Below are 18,778 nucleotides of genomic sequence, written 5' to 3'. Positions count from 1 at the left end.
ATATTGAAATAAACTTACCAAAGGGCATCAACCGTTTTCTCAAGCTAACAAGATAATTGTCTCATTATTACAAAGTATCGTTTCATTGCCACAGGAATATGTAGCTTATATCTGTGGATATTCTCAGTCATCCAGGTCATGGAAAGTCTCAAAAAATCATAAAATATGGCAACTGGACTAACCTCGTGTGAGTAGAAGACGTTTCGCCTCTCATCCAAGAGGCTTCTTCAGTTCTGTTCAGTTCAGAACTGAAGAAGCCTCTTGGATGAGAGGCGAAACGTCTTCTGAATTAGTCCTTACTCCGTTTCTATCCAGTATCCTAACGGTCTCAAACATTTATTTACAGCGTTACTGACGTAGTTCAATTTACAGCATCACTGCTGAGCTGCTGTGCTTCGACTCTGTACAGAAGTTCCACTTACAGCTTATTAGTGTTTTAAATGACTGTGAAATACAATCCAGATTAATGTGGATGTTATTCAACATTCACAAATTGTTGTAAAAAAAAAAAAAAGCCCCCAGCACTTAAATATGAACTACAATGAGAACACACCATCTAGGCGGACTAACGGTCACGCGTAAGTACGCACACAGTCTCCCAGATTGTGGACTGGAGCTCCGTCACAACTGAGGCACGTACGCGTGGTGTGCTAAAGGGTGAACGTGTGAGGCTGATCTACTGGACTGCGCCACGCACACAGCGTTGGTCAGAGTTCAAGGGACTGGAGCGCATAAACAGTCGTCCTCCCGACTGGCGCTGTGTCTGCGTATTGCCGCGCGCTCTCGGCGTGTTTTGGTGTCGGCTCGGTGAGCGCTACTCCCTGTGGACCAGAGCCTTCAGCTTGCCCCGGAATTCCTTCCTCATAAGGCAGTAAATCATGGGGTTCAGGCTGCTGTTGGCGTGCGCCAGACACACGGTCAGCGGGAACACGTAGGTGTGGACTGTGTAGTAGGCTTGGTCCCAGTTGGCTGCATTCAGTTTGACCAGGACGCTCCACAGCGTGATGGCGTGGTTCGGCATCCAGCACAGAAAGAAGGACAGCACGACGATGGTGATAGATTTGGTAACTTGCGATCTCCTCTTCGGGTTGCCTGTTTTCATGCTCCGATTACGCACGAAGCGCAGCAGCATGATGTAGCTGATGGACACGATGGACATGGGCAGCACGAAGCCCACCAGTATTTTATGGATGTGATAAACTGCCAGCCAGAACTGCCCGCCGGGGAACCTCAGCAGACACAGTTTTTCTCCGCTTACGTTGCTGACAGTTGAGAAAATCGAGGTTGGCGCCGTCGCCAGTGACGCGAGTATCCAAATGATTCCCGAGATTAATTTGGTGGAGGCGCCCTTGTGTGCGGTCGTGTTGTTCACAGCAGTCGCGACGGACCAGTAGCGGGTCACGCTCATGGCAGTGAGGAAGAACACGCTGGCGTACATGTTCATCACCGTGACGGAGAGGATGATCTTACACATGGCGTCTCCGAACGGCCAGCTGAAGTCCAGCGCGGTGTCCACGGCCCAGAAGGGCAAAGTCAGCACGAACTGGAGGTCCGTCACCGCCAAGTTGAGCACGAAGAAGTTCACTTTGGACTTTTTCCTCTCTTGTCTGTCCCCGATGAAGTAGAGGACCAGCATGTTGCCCACCAGGCCAGCAGCGCAGACGACCGAGTAAACCATACAGATGAAGACTCTCAAGATCAGGCTCCCATCCGCCGTCACGTCGATGTCCTCCAGGCTGCTGAATCGGTCCAGGTGGATCAGGGACCTGTTCTCAGACCCCGTCTCATTGTCTGGAGTCATGCCAGTTGCTTGAGCACACTCATGCACAAAAGCAACCTGAGCATGGACGAAGACCTGAGTCAAATACGCACGAGGTCTCCAAACTCCTCCGCCTGCACCCCCCTCCCCCCCAGCACATCAGCAGCTCTAGCCGGCAGTTCTGCAGTCTTCTGGGTCCTTCCGAGAAACATGTATACAATCTACTTTTCTTTTTTTTTACTTCGTGTTCAAAGAATTTGCAAAATGTAAAAAGAAAAAAAACATGTAATCAAACGAGGCAAATAAATCCTACAGCTATAAAAATAAAGGATCACGTTAGAAACAAATGTGGCTCTTGATGGTGGAACTGAGACAAACCTTTAACTGGCTCTGCAAAGAGAAAACTGAGATTCCAGGGCCTGGAAGGTCAGCAAAACCTGCAGTGCTCATGATGGCTGCTGGTGCATGCAGGCTGCTGCCTTCCAGCTCGATGATATTACAGTATTTTTGTCCCATAGTGTATTTACACTTACAAGTACTTGCAAATACATGTGTTGAGCTGACATACACACACATATATACATACATACATACATATACTATATATATATACACACACATACTATATATATATACACACACATACTATATATACTATATATACATATATACACATATACTATATATATACATATACACATATACTATATATATATACATATATACATATACACATATACTATATATATATATATAAAACACATTTTTTAATTTTCATCCAATTTAATCTACATCTTTTATCTAAATTGACCGTAGGTGTGACTGTGAGTGTGAATGGTTGTCTGTCTCTATGTGTTGGTCCTGTGATGGACTGGTGACCTGTCCAGGGTGAGCCCCGCCTCTCACCTGAAGGCTGCTGGGATAGGCTCCACCTCATCAATGGCGTTGAAGTTGGAGAGCGGATGGTGTGGAGGGCAGATGGCAGGGATGGAGCTGACAGAGTACATGGCTCTGTTGCGTCTCCGCAGAGGCAACGCGGCTCTTTACAGCCTCCCAGAGTTCAGTTGTGGGTACAACCGTTTGTTTAGGAGTCAAACAGCTCTTCAGCAGGTGGTGGAACAACCACGCAGACGCACACAAATACCAGAATGCGTTTTTATTACATCTAAAGTTTTCTACATAAACAGTTAACATTCAATAAGTAAACAATTTCTTCCAATGCAGGTAATAAATATTTTTTTCACTTGGTATATTTGTACAAACTGACAAGGGTCTGTCTACTCTACACAGTCTTCTCCTTGAAAAGCCTTTGTATGATTTTCCTCGAGTTGGAGCCGTGAAACTAAACCTGTGAACGTTTTAAGGCAGTGAGTGCAGATGTTGACTCGAGTCGGACTTTGCGACTATTTCAGTTGTACGAGACTCCTTATTGACCAGTCCTCTTCTCAAATAGTACAGCTTTCATTCTTTAAAAAATATATAAATTAATTTATTCTCTCAGCTCTGAATCGACACATAAAAAGCACACGCACGCACAGACACGCACACACACACACGTTTGGATCTGAATATTCAGGTTTCCACGCAGACATAATATACACGTTGACTTTTCCCTTTTGTAGAAGGTGAGACGATACAGGTTGTCTGTCCAGGTGGGACTTTTGAGAAGGCTGCTGAGATCAATAGTGGCCTTATTCCATCTGTTTTATTCAGCAAATCGTACAACACTTAAACTGCTACAATACTGTAACTCTAGTCCTCATGTGTCACACCCACGTGCGACTGAAGAGGAGCCTTTGACATGGCGACGGTCCTCTGCTTATCCGTTCCTGCACGCAATCTTTGGGAACCCAAAACAGTTGAAGGACGCTGACAGCCAAATGACAACTATTTAACCACCGGAGGGCGCTGTGGACACTCAAACAGGTGTGAAGGGAAGCTCCTATTTTCGTAAAGCCTTTCCAAGGATACGCGTTCACCGCTGTCTGCTCGCAGTTCATCGTTGACCATCGCACGTCTGTGTTATCATAGCCTGAAACGTTGTCTCACTCCAGCAAAACAATGAAATAAACTGGGATTAAATGAGTTCAATCGCCGACTGTCTCTTTGAACATCCAAACACCAACGGTTAATATTCCAAACTAATACGATGCAGGAACTAGCGGGTGTTCATCAGTGTAGCAAGTCCAGGGAACATGTGCTTCACCGACGCACAACACACAATGGTTTAACACGTTGATGAGGGATGCATCAGGGACTCAACGAGGTCATGTGACCAGCTAAAACATTGCTAAATAATAAAAGAAAAGTTCTTCACACCTTCATTCTAAGTATCTGTTTAATAATTGTGTTCTTATGATACTGGCAGTTGGGAGCCTGGATGTGTTTCTGCATCGCTCCTCTTAGTTGAGGACAAATGCTCTCAACGACAACGCTAATTTAGACAGCTCTGCTTATTGCAGTCAGACGTCCGTTTCCCCCTCCGTGACCGCCTGATGCCAAAGGGATCAAACCAAACTCTGTGTCCTGATGAACTCTGGTTGCATGTTTGGTCTTTAATAATTCACGCTAAGTACTTGAAGATCTGAAACCTGAATCTCTTCCGAGGCTTTAAATGTGACCCTGACATGTTCTTGTTGAAAGATGGGAATTAGAAACTTGTTAAATATTGATGCTTAAACTGTTTACATTGCTGTCAAGTGGAGAGGACAAACTGTGGAATGATCAAGGTAAGATTTCCAGATACCAATCTCAATCAGACGAGCTGATGAAATCAAGGTTTTATCGCCTATAAATATCTAAAATTACTGAGTTCACGAGCGACTGACGGTCCATTAAAGGCCAATTCCAGTCTTTTTACACCCGGGGCAGGTTCTCCATCTCTTCGAGTCCAGTGACAAAAAAAAGCAACGACCTGCAACATGGAGGCAACTGACCACATCAGAGCAAAAACCTGTGTTTTGTCAACGACAGGCTCAGACTGTGACACAGGAGTCTGACAGCAGTGTGGAAAGAGCCTCTACAGAGATCCAGAGTCTCGTGGAGGAGACTAGCTGCAGGAGGAGTGAGGACAGAAAATGTTACCTGAAGTTATTTGACAAAGTCATTGGGCTGACCTGACAGCTCCGGTCAAAAGAGGCCCTCAAAATCAACTAAAAACTACGTCAGGAGGGATTTTTTCAAAACGGTGAGGGACACTGGTAACAGTCAGAGCAGGTCAGCGGCAAAACAATTTTAGCTTTTAGCTTTGACTCAGCCAAACACCTTTGGCTGTTCAGATGAACCGTTGGATCAATAATGTAATAAGTATTTAGCATTTAGACTCCAAAAGATGAGGCAACAGGGTCCAGGGTTAATTCATCCTCATTATCCCGGAGGCCTTCGTTAGTCATATCAGCTCATGGTAACTGGGTAAACCCTCGGCATTAAACCACGATGAGTTACGCATGAATGAAGTTTGACTGGTGTCTTCTGCTACGACTATACAGCTCCCACCAAATGTCCATCTCCTCCAATAGTGACGGTACCTTGGGAGGAGGCGTGCTGCTGGAGATGGAAACGAGATGCAAATTAAATAAAATCACAACGGCTCCCCAGTGACAGTTCACACTCACCCACAGAAATCTAAACTATTTGTAAAAATATAATATATAATAGAGATAAGAATACAAAATAAATAAAATACTGCACGACACAGGAAGTAGACGAGAACTTTCTCCCGTAAATGTTTGGAGTCTGTTTGAGAGCCGGGGTTGGTTCCTGTGAGAGGGAGTAAAGTTACAGATGAAAAAGAGAAGAGTGGAGTTGTTCTACGGCGTCCCGCTAACGTGCTGGGTGGGACGTGGACATCAGGTGATGCTGTCTGGTGTGATGACCTCACGGTGGTGATGCTAATCGAGCTGCAAAGTGAGTCGTTTGCCTGGGACGTCTGGAAGTGAAGGGGACACTGACAAGAGGGCAAGTTTCAGGGAGGCCAGGGGCAGGGTGACGGGACAGGAGAGAAACCATCTTCAGTGTGTCGCCGCTGGTATGACCAGACGGACCTGTAACACAATTAGCTGAAGCAGAGACCAGAAGTGTGTCTGCCGTCCTACGCCAGAAAATATACATAACATTCATGAGAAAACCTTTATGGTGACCTCACTTCATATCGCACACCGACGAGCCCGATTTCCCTCCACTTCCCAAAGAAAACTCCACAACGATCTTCACAAAACACGTTGGCAGACAAACATCTGATACCAAGCAGGGGTCAAAGGTCAAGCGTGACCGATTAAGACATTCTTTTTTTTGACTGAAAACACCTCTATCCCAAACTGGCCTCGAAGCATTCACTCAAGCAGGCACTAGTTTAAACTTGGTCACTATTCCTGCTCTGGTACAGCTGTGGCACATATCACGAACCTGTCTCTTTAAGACCGGCCGCAGTTTGATCTCCAACTAAATGTAGTTTTGAACAGACGAGCAAAAAACTGAAAAGATGGAACACACTTTGAAAAGAAGACGGTGGGTGTCTGAATAAATATACCAGCTGGAAACATGGCGGCACACAGCTTCAGCTGCACTCGGACCGTGGTGATCGCTCTCATAGGTACCGTGTTATTTTTGGCATTGTGCAAAAAAGAAAAGAATTTCTTAATTGACAAGTATAAATAGTCTTAATTGACAAGTATAAATAGTCTGAAGATCCAAAAAACAGGTCTAAATGCTTTAAGTCTTTAAAGGATCGAAAATGAACATCCAGATATGGCTAATTTCCACCTGCACACTCCCCATAACATTAACCTGAAGGTGTAATGGAATGCTTATATATATATACATATAGAGGCATATGTATATATGTATATATATATATATATAGATATATATATAGCTTAAATATCATACATAACTTAAAGGCAATAATAATAAAACTATTAGTACATTAATAAACTGTAAATTGGACAGAGAAATAATACACCGTCATCTTAGAAATGAGCGTGAGCAGGAAGGAGAGAGGGAGCAATCCAAGTCCAGACTGGGGAACGGATGCATTGGAAAGACTCGACAGGAAAGAGCTAAAAGAGAAGAAGATAACCAAGTTGTACATGGCAACAGGCAAATGTTTGAACTTCTGTGTGAAAGAGAAAACACTTCCACTTATAAACAGCAACCGAAGCAGCTCACCAGACTCAACATGTCCCGATTCGACATACAAAAGTAAAAGAGGAAAATAGATTTTGTTCTCTGTACACGCCGCACCTCCTCGTCTCTGTTAAAAAAGGAGCTTCCTCCCTGTCTGTTCTCGCTCAACAGCATCATTGTGCCAGGTTGGTAGAAGTATCGCAGGAGCGTCAGTCACTGTTGAAGTGGACAGCTTTAAGATCTGATCTGATCAGTACACTAAGACGACCCCTCTGATGCCTCAGCACTGCTCTCAAGTCAGTCAAGTGAAGGGGAACCTGCAGTTCCAGGTCAGTGCTCCTCACAACAACTCCACAAACCCTTGAGGACTTGGGCAGGTCTAGTTTCTGAATCAGTTCTTTTCTCTGCAGTCAAAAAGTTTAGGGCTGCGATCAAAGCCGGACTCGATGCAAACTCTTTAGTCAGTCCAACGATATAATGTCAGGTATCCCACCGTAAATAGCTGCCACCGCCGCTTCAGTGCTGGTGCGGCTGGCCACCACCCCGGGGTGCGTGTGCGAGGAGTGCGACGACGAGGAGTGAGTGTCACGGAGGCTGCTGGATGACACCAGGCTGCTGCTGCTGCCTGAGTTGCTGGCTCCATTGGTTGGCAGAGTCAGTGACGTCGCTGAAGAGGCTCCAGACTGGTCCAGGAACAGCTGGGAGGAGGCGGAGGAGCTGGAGGTGGTGTAGGGCAGGAAGCGGTTGAGAAGCAGCTCATGGTCATCTGAGGCGGATGCAGCCGCTGCTGCCGCCATCACCATGTTATAATGCTGAGCAGTGGAAGGAGCACAGGAGAGGAGGGTGTTAGTCGGGGGAGTGTCCTCATTCTACTGACCTCCTCTACCATCACACTGCAGAGACTGTGAGCTCATAGCAAACGATGCTTGTTCTCTCAGCAGAAACCTCATGCTATCATACTTTGCATGTGGATTCTAGAGTTATGGACACTGGGCACAGGGTCAATAGGCAGGTTCTGTGCCATCATGCTGACCTTGACCTTTGACCAGCAAAGCCAATCTCTGGGAAATTCCCACGAGGTGTTACTGAGATATCGTGTGAGTGGGACCAGGCACTAAGCCTCGGGGCTGCGCCTTTCGCCAATGAGGAAGCACGAGCATTTCTGTTGCTTCAGCATCACTCACAATGTCAAATTGCGTTTTGGGTGTCTATCATTCAAGCTAATTATACTGTCGATACTTCATATCAAATATATTTTAGAGGCTCAACTTTACAACTTTGACTCCAGTCCAGCAGCATCAAAGACAACATTGCAGAGAACGCTTCACCTTGAGTTAAGCAGTTTGAAACTACTCAAAAGAAGAGTCTGGTCTCCCGCAAGTCTACTGGTGCAGGTGTATTTGCCCCTGATCTAGAGATTTCTACCTCTCCTTAAAACAACTGTTAAACAGCAACACCTTGAGTTCATGTTGAGCTTCGTAGGGGCTTTGGTCCTCACACAGTTCACCCGCAGGTCTGTGAGAGATCTCGTTAACAGGGCTTTTGGCTGGAGGAACATGGCTGGTTTTACATGCAGTATTTGAGAGTTTTCATTCAAGTGTTCTGCGCCGGGTGGCAGAAAAATATCTTAAAGGTCAGATTATGTGCTACTTAGCTTGGAGAAAATATTCCTTTTGCTTGTTTGCTGTTGATTTCCTGGGTAACTTGTGTGCTTGTGAACTCTCTAAAATTTCAATTTCAAACGTCAGGGCCCAAACTGAACTGAAAGACAAAATGTGACGACGGTACTTAGCTAGTTCACGAGATGACATGAGGACCTCATGTCAAGTTTCAAACCTGCTTCTAATCTCATAAGTGGTTCATTTTGCATGAGGGAACTTCAGTAACTCCTGTGTGTCAACGGCAGGAACAGCTTCTGACTTCACAAGTGCAGGACTCTGGCTGTTGATGAAACATTTTTGTTATTTCCAGACAAAACAACAGACTTTTACGCACCTGATGATTGTCGCCTTGGAGGAAAGAGAAGAAGTTCAGCTCTAAAAAAAACAAGTAGAACAAGAGGTGATGGTGACTAGGAGTAGTGACCTCAGCTTTCATCCTTTCTCTTAAACAGTACTGAGCAACAATAAGTGAAATGTGCAGGTGTCATTTTAAGATTGCTTTGAATTTCCCATTAATTGAAACACTTTGTCACAATTTAAAAAGATGCCAAGGTGAACCCAGCTGATGAAGATGAATGTCAATACCCTTCCAACTTAGCTGTGAACTTGCCCTCATGAATATTCCCAAACCATGTTATGTGTGTGTTAGTCGTTACCTGACAGGTCGTTGGGGGTGTGGTAGTAGGGTCTGTAGTCCTGGATGAGTGGGGGGACAGGAGGGATGTAGCTGGCGTCCATGGTCGGCATGCTGGGAGTGCGACTGACAGGAGAGGCCTGGTGGTGAAGGTTCAACACTCTGAGGGAAGACAAATGAGAATCTCTTCATTTCCTGATCCTGAATCAAAAACACAAAACTTTAAACAGCAGCAGTCAAAAGAAGCGAGACGGACACAATTTATTCTAATCTGATAGCAAATGCAGCTTCAGAGGACTTGGGTTCAAGATGTACTTCCACCTGAGCATTTGCGATGCAACTGAAAGTATGATTGTTTACTACATTGTTTCCATGAGGAGTCAGTCCTCTTCAGCTCTGTACATCCCCCCTAACTGCCTGAAAGGGGTTGCCACAAAGACTCAGCACTCATTCGACATCCAGCTAATTCACTATGCATCCTTTAAACATTTGATGATATCTGAATTGTGAACAGAGATGAAACTAAAACCAGGAGAGTGTCTGACCCTTTATTGATGATGGGCGGGGAGGTCGGGGACAGAGAAGGACACGCTCTTTTGGCTGGAGGGGGAAGTGGCGGCAACGGTGCTGGCGGCGGCTGCTGCTGCTGTTGCTGCTGCTGCTGCTGCTGCTGCTGCAGAGGCAGTGACTCCTGTCCTTCATCTTCTGAGGAGCTGTCTAATGTCAAGTCTATCACCTCCACTTTCTTGCTGTTGCTGCCGCCGCCGCCGCTGTGGTTGGATGTCGAAGAGCCGCGCTGATCTGAGCCTGCAGACGTCCGACATGAACCTGGGGAGCAGCAGAGAGAGGCTGCTCAGTGTTTGTGTTGCTTATCTCTGAGCCAAAGATGCATAAAAGCACAACTGAAGACACAGACACACTATGTTAGTTACTATGCAGAGCAGTTTGACTGATTAAAACTAATATAAATGCACTCTGCTTCTTTAATCCTTATTGAATTACTGCACCTCCAGTCTCCTCTTTCATCACTCTAATGTAAGAACACCTGATTGGTTCAGCCCCCCCCCCTCACCGTCCAGCCCGTTGTTCAAAGAAGCAGAGGAGACTTCCTGCACTTCCTTCTTCGACCTCATGGGGGCCCAGCTGCCATCCTCCTTGAACTGGATCTCATCACAGTCCATGCAGCTGTTCAGGATCTCTACAAAAAGCCTGAATGGGTATCACACAATACAGTCTCTTTAAAAACATGAGTAGAAGGACAACACCCCTGAACTTTCTCAGAGTAAACGACAGAGTAGGCCAAAGGCATGTTTTCTCCTCAACATTCAAGCACCTGCAGAACTGAGAGGAGGACATGAAAGTAATGTTGCACTCAGAGGTGCCACAATCCAGAGCCCTTCAGAGTAAAACCCTCAAAATTAAAGGGATTTAGTGTTTGACAGGGGTCAAAGGTCAACTGGATAATAGTGCAGGAATGGGCTGAACCTGCTGTGTGTCAAACTGTACAGACTTCAAACTTTTCAGATGCAAACCTGCAGGAATTCAGTACTCGTAGAGATACTGGCTGCCTGAAGGACATTCAAACACACTGGGCAGAGTTATGTGCGACTACACGCAGATAAATGAAAGCCAGTTTCGTTTTAAACACAAAATCTGAACTGCCATGGGATCTTGATGAGTGTGGCATGTAAGGGGCACCAGTGACAGCTCCAGGAAAAAGCCAGTGGAAGGACACTGGCTTGAAATGTTCTTGTCCAACCACTTCTTTTGTTTTCAGAGTCTTGTGTGACTGAAGTGTTCTTCATTTCTAATTGAAAGACACGTTCACAAGTCCAACCGCCACACAAAACTAGTTCAACAGTTTGGAAAATAATAGAATGAAGACAGGAAACAGGGTCAACAGCTCAGTTGGTTCTGTTCAAAGGTCCAGATCAAACCACTAGGCCTCCAAAACTTATTAACGTGTTTGTTTCATGTGCAAAAATGGCACTGTTAATACATTCGACATGGTTTGAAGGGCAGACGAGCTCTTGGCCGGCCCTGTTGGTGACTTCCAGAAGTCCCCGGAGGAAACTCAGCAAGAACACAATGTATTTCCCTAAATGTCAAGCATCTGCTTGCTTGCATGCTTAAAAGTGGTGTACTTTTAAGGGGTCAAGCTTCTTTCTGTCATCAAGAAAGCCTGAGCAACCAGACGGAAGTCCTTTACAAGTGGAAGGCCCATCCTTAGGCAGCGGAGACGACGTGAAGCACACAGCTTCACAGTCACGCAGTCACTCCTGCTTCCATCTCAGATTTACTTGTGAATTCATTGCAATGAACAGATAAATATGGTGCCACAGAAAATTAATCTGTGAATCAAGTGTTTACGCTTTTCCATGTCTCAAGTTAGGATTTAAGCAACTGAAATAATTAGACAAAAGGCTCCAGATATTACGACAGCCTACATGAAAATGTGACCTCCAGACGTAGAACGGAAAGTTTCAGTCTTCTATCTGTGTATTGATGTCCTTGTAGTAGCTTTTATCTGGAGCTTTCAACAGGTTCATGCATCTCGTTCAGTGGATGAAATCTTGATCATGTGACCAAAGCGAGGATTTGATATGAGAACTTCATAACCTGCTCCTGAAAGCTCAATAGACAAGTGACAGCAACTCAAGATGTTTCATTTGTCAAACAACTGCTTTGCTCCACCTTCTCTGGTCGGAGGACATAGTGGCTCCACCATACTGACATGCTTTCAGGCAGCTGAACAGTGGGATGTGAGGATGAGGGATGGGTGACTTACCCGTCAATGATAAGGTGCTCATAGGGGGCCTTTTTGTCACAGACAGGACACACCCAGGTGGGCTTCTTCTCATTCATCTGGATGTAGAGTGTGGCGTCAAAGCACTGCAGGTGGGAGCATGTCAGCGCGCGGCATGGGATCATCAGCCGCATCTTTCCCAGCTGCAGAGTGTGTACACACACACACACACACACACACACACACACACACACACACTTAATCAGGCAATGAAGAAGACACGCACAGTCACAGCAGGGACTCAAGGTATATGGGTCGCATAATGTCATGATCATGCCAAACACACAGGAAGAGGTAAGGAGTAGGGGTTGAGGAGACTACATGATGAGGGAATTCTCAAATCAAACAAACAATAAGGCCATGAAGGCATGTAAGGACACACACACACACACACACACACACACACACACACAAACAGCGTTTTGAGTCAGTCACAAAACGTTACCATAAACAAACTGGGGGTCTGCTTACCGGGCAGAGCAGCGACACTCGAAGGCTGGTTGTAGCTATTTCACTGTCCGGGTCGGCTGTTAGCTTCTCTTTGACTGTAGGTAAGACATAAGACATAAAGCATAAGAAAGAAAGACAGAAAAAGAAAGAAAGAAAGAAAGAAAGAAAGAAAGAACCCTGTGTGTTCGACTGCTCTTATATCACATGCTTCCATACAGCAGTGGCTCCTAAACTATTTCAGTCAAGCCCTCTTCAGGTATCTGGACATATTTTTCAGGACCCCCTCACCTGGTCTCCAGCTGGATAGGACTGTTACACCAATGAATGATTTACATTGATTACACAAACAATTTTTTTGAACAAAATGCAAAGACACAACAACAGTTCAGTGACATGTGTATCAAGCGTGGATTAGATCTAAACTAGCTAATGAGCCCAGGTCACTGTGACATGATTAATGGAAAACCTGGAAGTACTTCTGAGCAATTGCTTGTTTTAATTCCTAATTAACTTTTAAGAATACGCAGATCAAATGTAATTAACCAGCACTAACACAACTCTTCTCTACTGCTGGCATCAACAACTCACATTGCCACTCTAAGTTCATTCTCAATGGTCAATTACTGATTTCACCACAGGACAATAAGAATAAAACTGCCATTCTAAACACCTCTAAAATAGATTTAGGAGTTTATGAGGTGGGAGTGAATTCACCATGTAGCGCCTGCATCTCTCAAGTGCAGATGTGTGATGAGTCCTGCAGGAAAGTTTGAGAAAGAGAGCTGCTGCCATATTGTAAGATACATACGAAGGCAGCTCTACAAGAACTCCTCCATAGAGCGAAATACACACTGGGTTTTAGCCTCTTGAGCTGATACCAGAGCTCTCTTCACCCACATTAAATCTCTGCATCCGTGGCTGTATAAATCTGCATCGGTTCATTTTCACCGAGGATAACGTGGAGTAAGAAGGTCATAGTGGTGGCGGGCTACACAGGAGTCTTACTGAGTGCTCGGGAGTGGTCTGGGTTCCTGATTCCTTTGGCCCGCAGTCTCTGTAACAGCACTGAGGATGACTGCTGCTTCACCAAGTACACCGCCATGGAGTAACTCTGTGGGTACACACAATGATGTCACATGAGGTAAAGTAGCACTCTGACGACCCCACACAGACAGTTTGTGTTTGCCCTTCTCAAGTTTTGCCGAAGGACACCGCAGTAATCAAGATGACGCTGCCATCTAGAGTCCGTCTCCAGGGCAACGCCACACTTTGACCATCTCCTTATGACAGGTGTCCGACTAGGAATTGTCCAAAGTGAAGTGACACTACAGCTACATTTCTGATGACTAAGGCTGCTCTGTCTGATTTATTGATAACCATTATCTGATTCATCACACCTTTTTTTTTTTTTTTAGCTATGTAAAAAAAAAAAAAATCCCTTTTGACTATAAAGTTCTGGTCATTAAGCCAATCAATAGCCACATTATACATGCTGACAATAGAACTTTTGTTTCAGCTCCAGTTGATCCATCACACTGGGTCTTACACTGTCGCCCCGTCACTCCTGCACCTGGAACTGACAGAGACAGATGTTCTTGCTTTATGAGAGAGAATCTGCAGGCCGGATGCGGCCGCACGTGCCACCAGATGATGGTCCGTGCCTTATGAGGCAGAATACAACCAAAGCGTGGACAGCAAATCATTACTTTGGCCTAAACTGTTGCATCAGAAGATATTATGACTGCAGCACCCACAGGATTCCTTCGGTGTTCTCTCTGGCCGTATGAGAGAACCTTGTGTAGCCAATCAACCACCCTTCAATCATTTCACCCACAGAGAGCAGCACGTAAACATTCATTACGGTCATTTAAGCACAACGTGACTTCTCACAGCCTTTTACTGTCTTAACATCTATCAAAAGTTCAAAAGGCAAGAAACAGCTGAAAAATAAAGTAAAACTTAACAGCAAACACTCTGGGACCTGTGTAAGCCGTCTATGGCGCCAGGCGCTTTGCGGATTGTGCTACGTGTGCGCCATTCAACCGGGGCGTGTCCAGCACCATTTTGTTATTTAGAGGTTGTAATCAGAGTGCAAACCAGGGCGCACGGCACAAAGAGGCAGTCATTATACACCTAATTATTCGTAGGTGTGTTTTGGGCGTGACATCACTCAAACCAGACAGTGTCTTGGGTCATTCCCTTAAAAGCCCAGGGCACACCAGGACTTGGCATATTGCTATTTCAGTAGCTCACGCATGTCAGCTCGGGACAAGAGCGCGCTTCTCATCTGGAGAAGCGGACCTTCTCATGTGTCAGGTATAGAACGTCTTATGCTCTTATATGGGAGCAGCAGCCATCAGAGGTGAACGCCATGCTTACAACAGAGCCTTGGTGTTTTAATTGGTCATCAAACATTAAGGCACCAGTTCCAGGAGGTTACAGGGTTCGGTTCTTACCCTTCCAATCTCAGCGGTCCACGACACCACTATGGTATTGGGGACTGTGGTGGACAATCTGACCAGTGAGGTAATGTTGATGGGCCGGCTGGGCCGCTTGGGCTCGACGCCATTTTTGGTAGGAGGAAGATAACCCTTGATGAGGTAGTAGAAGAAGAAGGTCAGATTAGTCAGGGCTTCTGTTGTGAATATTTACTGAGTTGGTCTTAATCCTCATGGAGGTGCTTGACAAAGAGTTGGAGGAGGCAGAAAAGCTAAAGGAAAACTGTCACTTCTCAGATCCAGTTTAAAGTGCCACTACAGAGACTGTTCATGCGTTTAGGTCGCCATCTCTCACCGGCAGATTACACGGCTTCCCATTGACTTTAACACACAAATTGGGTGGAAAATGGTCCTCCTGAGGACAGCTCGTCTCCGACAGGCAGAACCGCAACTGAACTTGAACTGAGAAGTCACATTTGGTCCCCGAGATGTCCCTTTAAGCAAAGAAACAGATTTAGAACCACATATCTGTATAAACCATGTGGATTTGTGAATAATTTACATATATTTTAGAATCCTGCATTGACATATTGTCTTCTCAGGTCTTCATCTCATCTTACATTGAGCTGCTGATCTGCTGGACTTGCTGTGGCGTTAATGCAAAGGCGAAGCACGTCTCCTGAAACCGCTGGCTGTTGTCCGAAGCTGCAGAGACAGAAAGACAGCCGAATGTCGAACATGTTCTAACAGTAATTCTCGAAAACCTGGCAACATGAAACGCCCGAAAGTTCAAACCAGACCACCTCAGGAAGTGGTGAAGAGAGGTTCGTGCCCATACATGTGTGTCCTCTATTTATGGGCCCACCCACAGGTCTAGCAAATAACCAGTGCTACTACCAGCATCTATTAGAGACAGCAGGCTTGCCATGTTTGATAGCGCAAGGTCAGCATGACCCGAGAAGCTACAGCAGGTCTTACTTGACTCGGTTTTATGTAGAGAATTTAAAAGAAGATGTCAAAATTTTGTAAATACCCTGATCGTGCTCTTGAAAATCTATTAATATGAAGAATTTATAATGCCTGTGTGTGAGCTTTGGATGCTTCCATGTTACACAACACACATGTGGATGTTTCATTGGACCATGAATGATTCTGAGAGTTGTTATTGATGTCACACGTGCTCATGATAGATACACAGATTTTGAAATGAGCACAGCTCCCTAGTATCAAACTCTGCGTATACATCTTCCTGCACAGCAAGTGTCAAATATTCAGATCAATGCACACGGAGGAGAATGCATGTTTGCTTTTTTTAGGCCACTGTTGTGCAAGCGTGCTGCAACTAAGACCAGCAGCAGAGAAAGATCTGCTGAAGACCTGAACAATCCAGACAGAAGATGGAATGATGAATAACAGGACTATATATATCACATATTGTACATACACTACAAACACAAACACACTATTCATTCATGTCATGCCCTCAAATATAGGAAATCATTCTGCTTCCCTGTAGGTTCGCTTCAAAGAGTATGAACTACAATCCTCTCCACTGAGCAAATGCTACTCACAATAGTAAAAGCATCACAAGCTGCATTATTTCCATCAACACAACTGAACATTTATTCCTGTGTGTGCATATAATACGTTGTGAGACATACTTGCTGCTTTGAGTGGAAGTTCTTTGGCCTGAATTCTACATGAGAGGTGAACTACATAATCACTCTTACACCAAAAGTAGCATGTTTATCTGGGTTTTGTAAATGAGTGAAGCTCGCTAAGAACTGCTACTGCTAGTAGACATGTTGTACTGCGCACATTTTGGTCAGCAAATGAAACTTGTAAAACCTATTTTGGAGCCTCACTCACTCCTCCAAGCCAGAGTGCAGCTCATTCAAGGCAGCTAGCAAATAATGAGCACTGAGTGTTCGCACAGCCAGACTGTGCTTTGTGTTCTCCAATAATATTTAAAACCCAACAACTCTATCCTGGGCAGGTACCAGAGATGTTTCTGGTGTTTCTGGTGAGTGGTGCATCTTAAAAGAGGCAAGCGTTTGCAAGCCAACTTAAGTGTGATTGTTTTTTTGTTTTGTTTTTTTCCTCCCCAGTGTGTAAGTAGAACAAAAGCTGCATGGAACTGCAAACTTTTGAAAAGGCTGAAAAAACCAATTGCGTTTCAGCAAAACGTGTTTTAAACTTTAAGAGTCTCAAAAACAATTATAAATTAAAGCTGCAAGCAGCATTGTTAGGGCCTGAGCCCCTGCGCAGCCTGAGCCCCTTCGCGGCCTATGGCCATATCATTGATGCCGGCCCGAATCCAGCGGTGTATTTGCCAAGTTTGTAGGCCTTGTAGTTTAGGAGTTGGAAGCCTGAGTCTGATCAGAGAGTGAGAGCAGAGCTGAGAGCTGGCCCTTTAATAACCCCTCCCCCACTGCTCTGTCTTTGATCTGTGCTAGAGTGGAGAGCAGAGGAGGAGCAACAGAATTGTAGTGTGTAAAAGTGGAATAAGTTGGCATACGTTGGTCAAAAGTAACACATAAGACCATATTTTTGTAGGGGTTTTTGTCAGTAATCCAGTGGTGTGTTTGTTAAAGCTGTGTGATGTATGGTGTAGACATGAGAAGCGTTTGTTTGAGAGTACGTACCATGAGAGGACACGGCCTCCCCATTGGTTTCCATTGTAAGCGTAAAATGCGTCTCCCCAACTTTGACGGCTTGTAAAATGGACACCGAGTGAGTTATTACAACTTTTTAAAAGATGTTTAAAGAGCAGAGTTGTGTGATTAAAGTGTGTACGTTTGGAAGCGATAGCATTAATGCCCTAGGAGGAGATCGATTTTGTTCAGGGAGTAAAAAAAGTCCTCATTTGGACAGTTTTGTCCAAATTGTGGACATTCTGTTGTAGAAAAGGGAGGGGTCAAAGTGTAGGAATGTTTCGTCTTCATGAGACGAGTCCAACGGTGTTGGTCCAATGTTTGTGGGACATTCGTGGGAGGAGTTATAGCGCTGCAAATTATCTTTAAATTATGTTGTAGTTGTGTGGCTCTGTAGGTGGCGCGATTGACATTTGTGGTGTGTTTTTTTTTAGATTACTGAATGTTTAGGCAGACGGACAAGTGTGGCGAATTTCATGCATGTTCAGGGGGTCAAATTAGATTATGCGCGTTATGCGCATAATGCGCATATTGCGCGCGCTCATTGACAGCAAGAACAGTATAATACCAGGTTTTGAATGGGTGTGTATGTGAAAACCGGCTCCGGGCCGTCTGGCCGAGCTGCCTCATGGGCGTTGGGGGGGGCTGGGACACTGTTTAGTGTGTGTTTGTAGTGTTTTTAGTGCTGCTAATGTGTTGCTCTGCCGAGCAAACATAATAGAGTCTTCGCCTGAAGTACCTTCAGGCTCAGGCCCTAATTATAAAGGCTAGTATGTTAATTTGTAGAGAAACGACATGTTGAGTTTATGGAAACCAGCCAACTATAGAGGTAGCTCAAATCTGTTAGCATGCTACATCAGAATTCCAGAAGGATGTCGTGGTAACTTCATGAAATCATCAGGGGAATGGTCCTATATTTGTGAGCATAGGAGGTTAGATCTTCACACTTCGTCACAATGGTAAAGAATCCTAATCCGTAATGGTCTCATACTTTAATGGCTTCTTCTTCTTCCCAAGGCCAAAGAGGTGGGGGGTAATTATCTATCATGAATTCTTCCATGATTGTTGCCATAATTATGCTGTTGAATTGTCAGTGAGTGAGTGCAGGGGATCTGCACTGTTCTGCACCTTCCTTGTCAGCAGGATAAAAACTCACAGAGGTCATTTTTCACAGGGTGTTTGTGTGTTTGTGTGTGTGTGTGTGTGTGTGTGTGTGTGTGTGTGTGTGTGTGTGTGTGTGTGAGTGATGAGA

The 18,778-nt window shown here is 45.0% G+C and overlaps 2 protein-coding genes across 3 annotated transcripts in view; both read right to left on the bottom strand.

Annotated features, from left to right (window-relative positions):
• Positions 1-306: 306 nt before the first annotated feature.
• Positions 307-1,801, bottom strand: LOC147269004 (relaxin-3 receptor 1-like). The gene has a single exon (XM_086192418.1). The coding sequence runs from the start codon at positions 1,799-1,801 to the stop codon at positions 815-817; it is 987 nt and encodes a 328-aa protein (XP_086048544.1). The 3' UTR covers positions 307-814.
• Positions 1,802-2,885: 1,084 nt separating this feature from the next.
• Positions 2,886-18,778, bottom strand: part of LOC147269003 (E3 SUMO-protein ligase PIAS1-like) — a 48,567-nt gene continuing 32,674 nt past the window's right edge. For both annotated transcript variants that reach the window (XM_086226253.1, XM_086226245.1), the window contains exons 3-13: positions 15,493-15,577; positions 15,228-15,366; positions 14,891-15,025; positions 13,440-13,545; positions 12,456-12,529; positions 11,967-12,127; positions 10,251-10,387; positions 9,724-10,006; positions 9,201-9,340; positions 8,879-8,919; positions 2,886-7,695 (exon numbers count right to left, since the gene is read on the bottom strand). In XM_086226253.1, the coding sequence (XP_086082379.1) occupies positions 7,345-7,695; positions 8,879-8,919; positions 9,201-9,340; positions 9,724-10,006; positions 10,251-10,387; positions 11,967-12,127; positions 12,456-12,529; positions 13,440-13,545; positions 14,891-15,025; positions 15,228-15,366; positions 15,493-15,577 (1,652 nt within the window). In that variant the 3' untranslated portion in view covers positions 2,886-7,344. The remainder of the gene's footprint in view (positions 7,696-8,878; positions 8,920-9,200; positions 9,341-9,723; positions 10,007-10,250; positions 10,388-11,966; positions 12,128-12,455; positions 12,530-13,439; positions 13,546-14,890; positions 15,026-15,227; positions 15,367-15,492; positions 15,578-18,778) is intronic.

The sequence above is a fragment of the Aulostomus chinensis genome, chromosome 2 (genome assembly GCF_037954235.1).
Source record: "Aulostomus chinensis isolate RoL2024-O1b breed Wild chromosome 2, RoL_Achi_v1.0, whole genome shotgun sequence".
NCBI classification, from domain to species: domain Eukaryota; kingdom Metazoa; phylum Chordata; class Actinopteri; order Syngnathiformes; family Aulostomidae; genus Aulostomus; species Aulostomus chinensis.
This window is presented reverse-complemented; position numbering and strand designations above follow the sequence as displayed.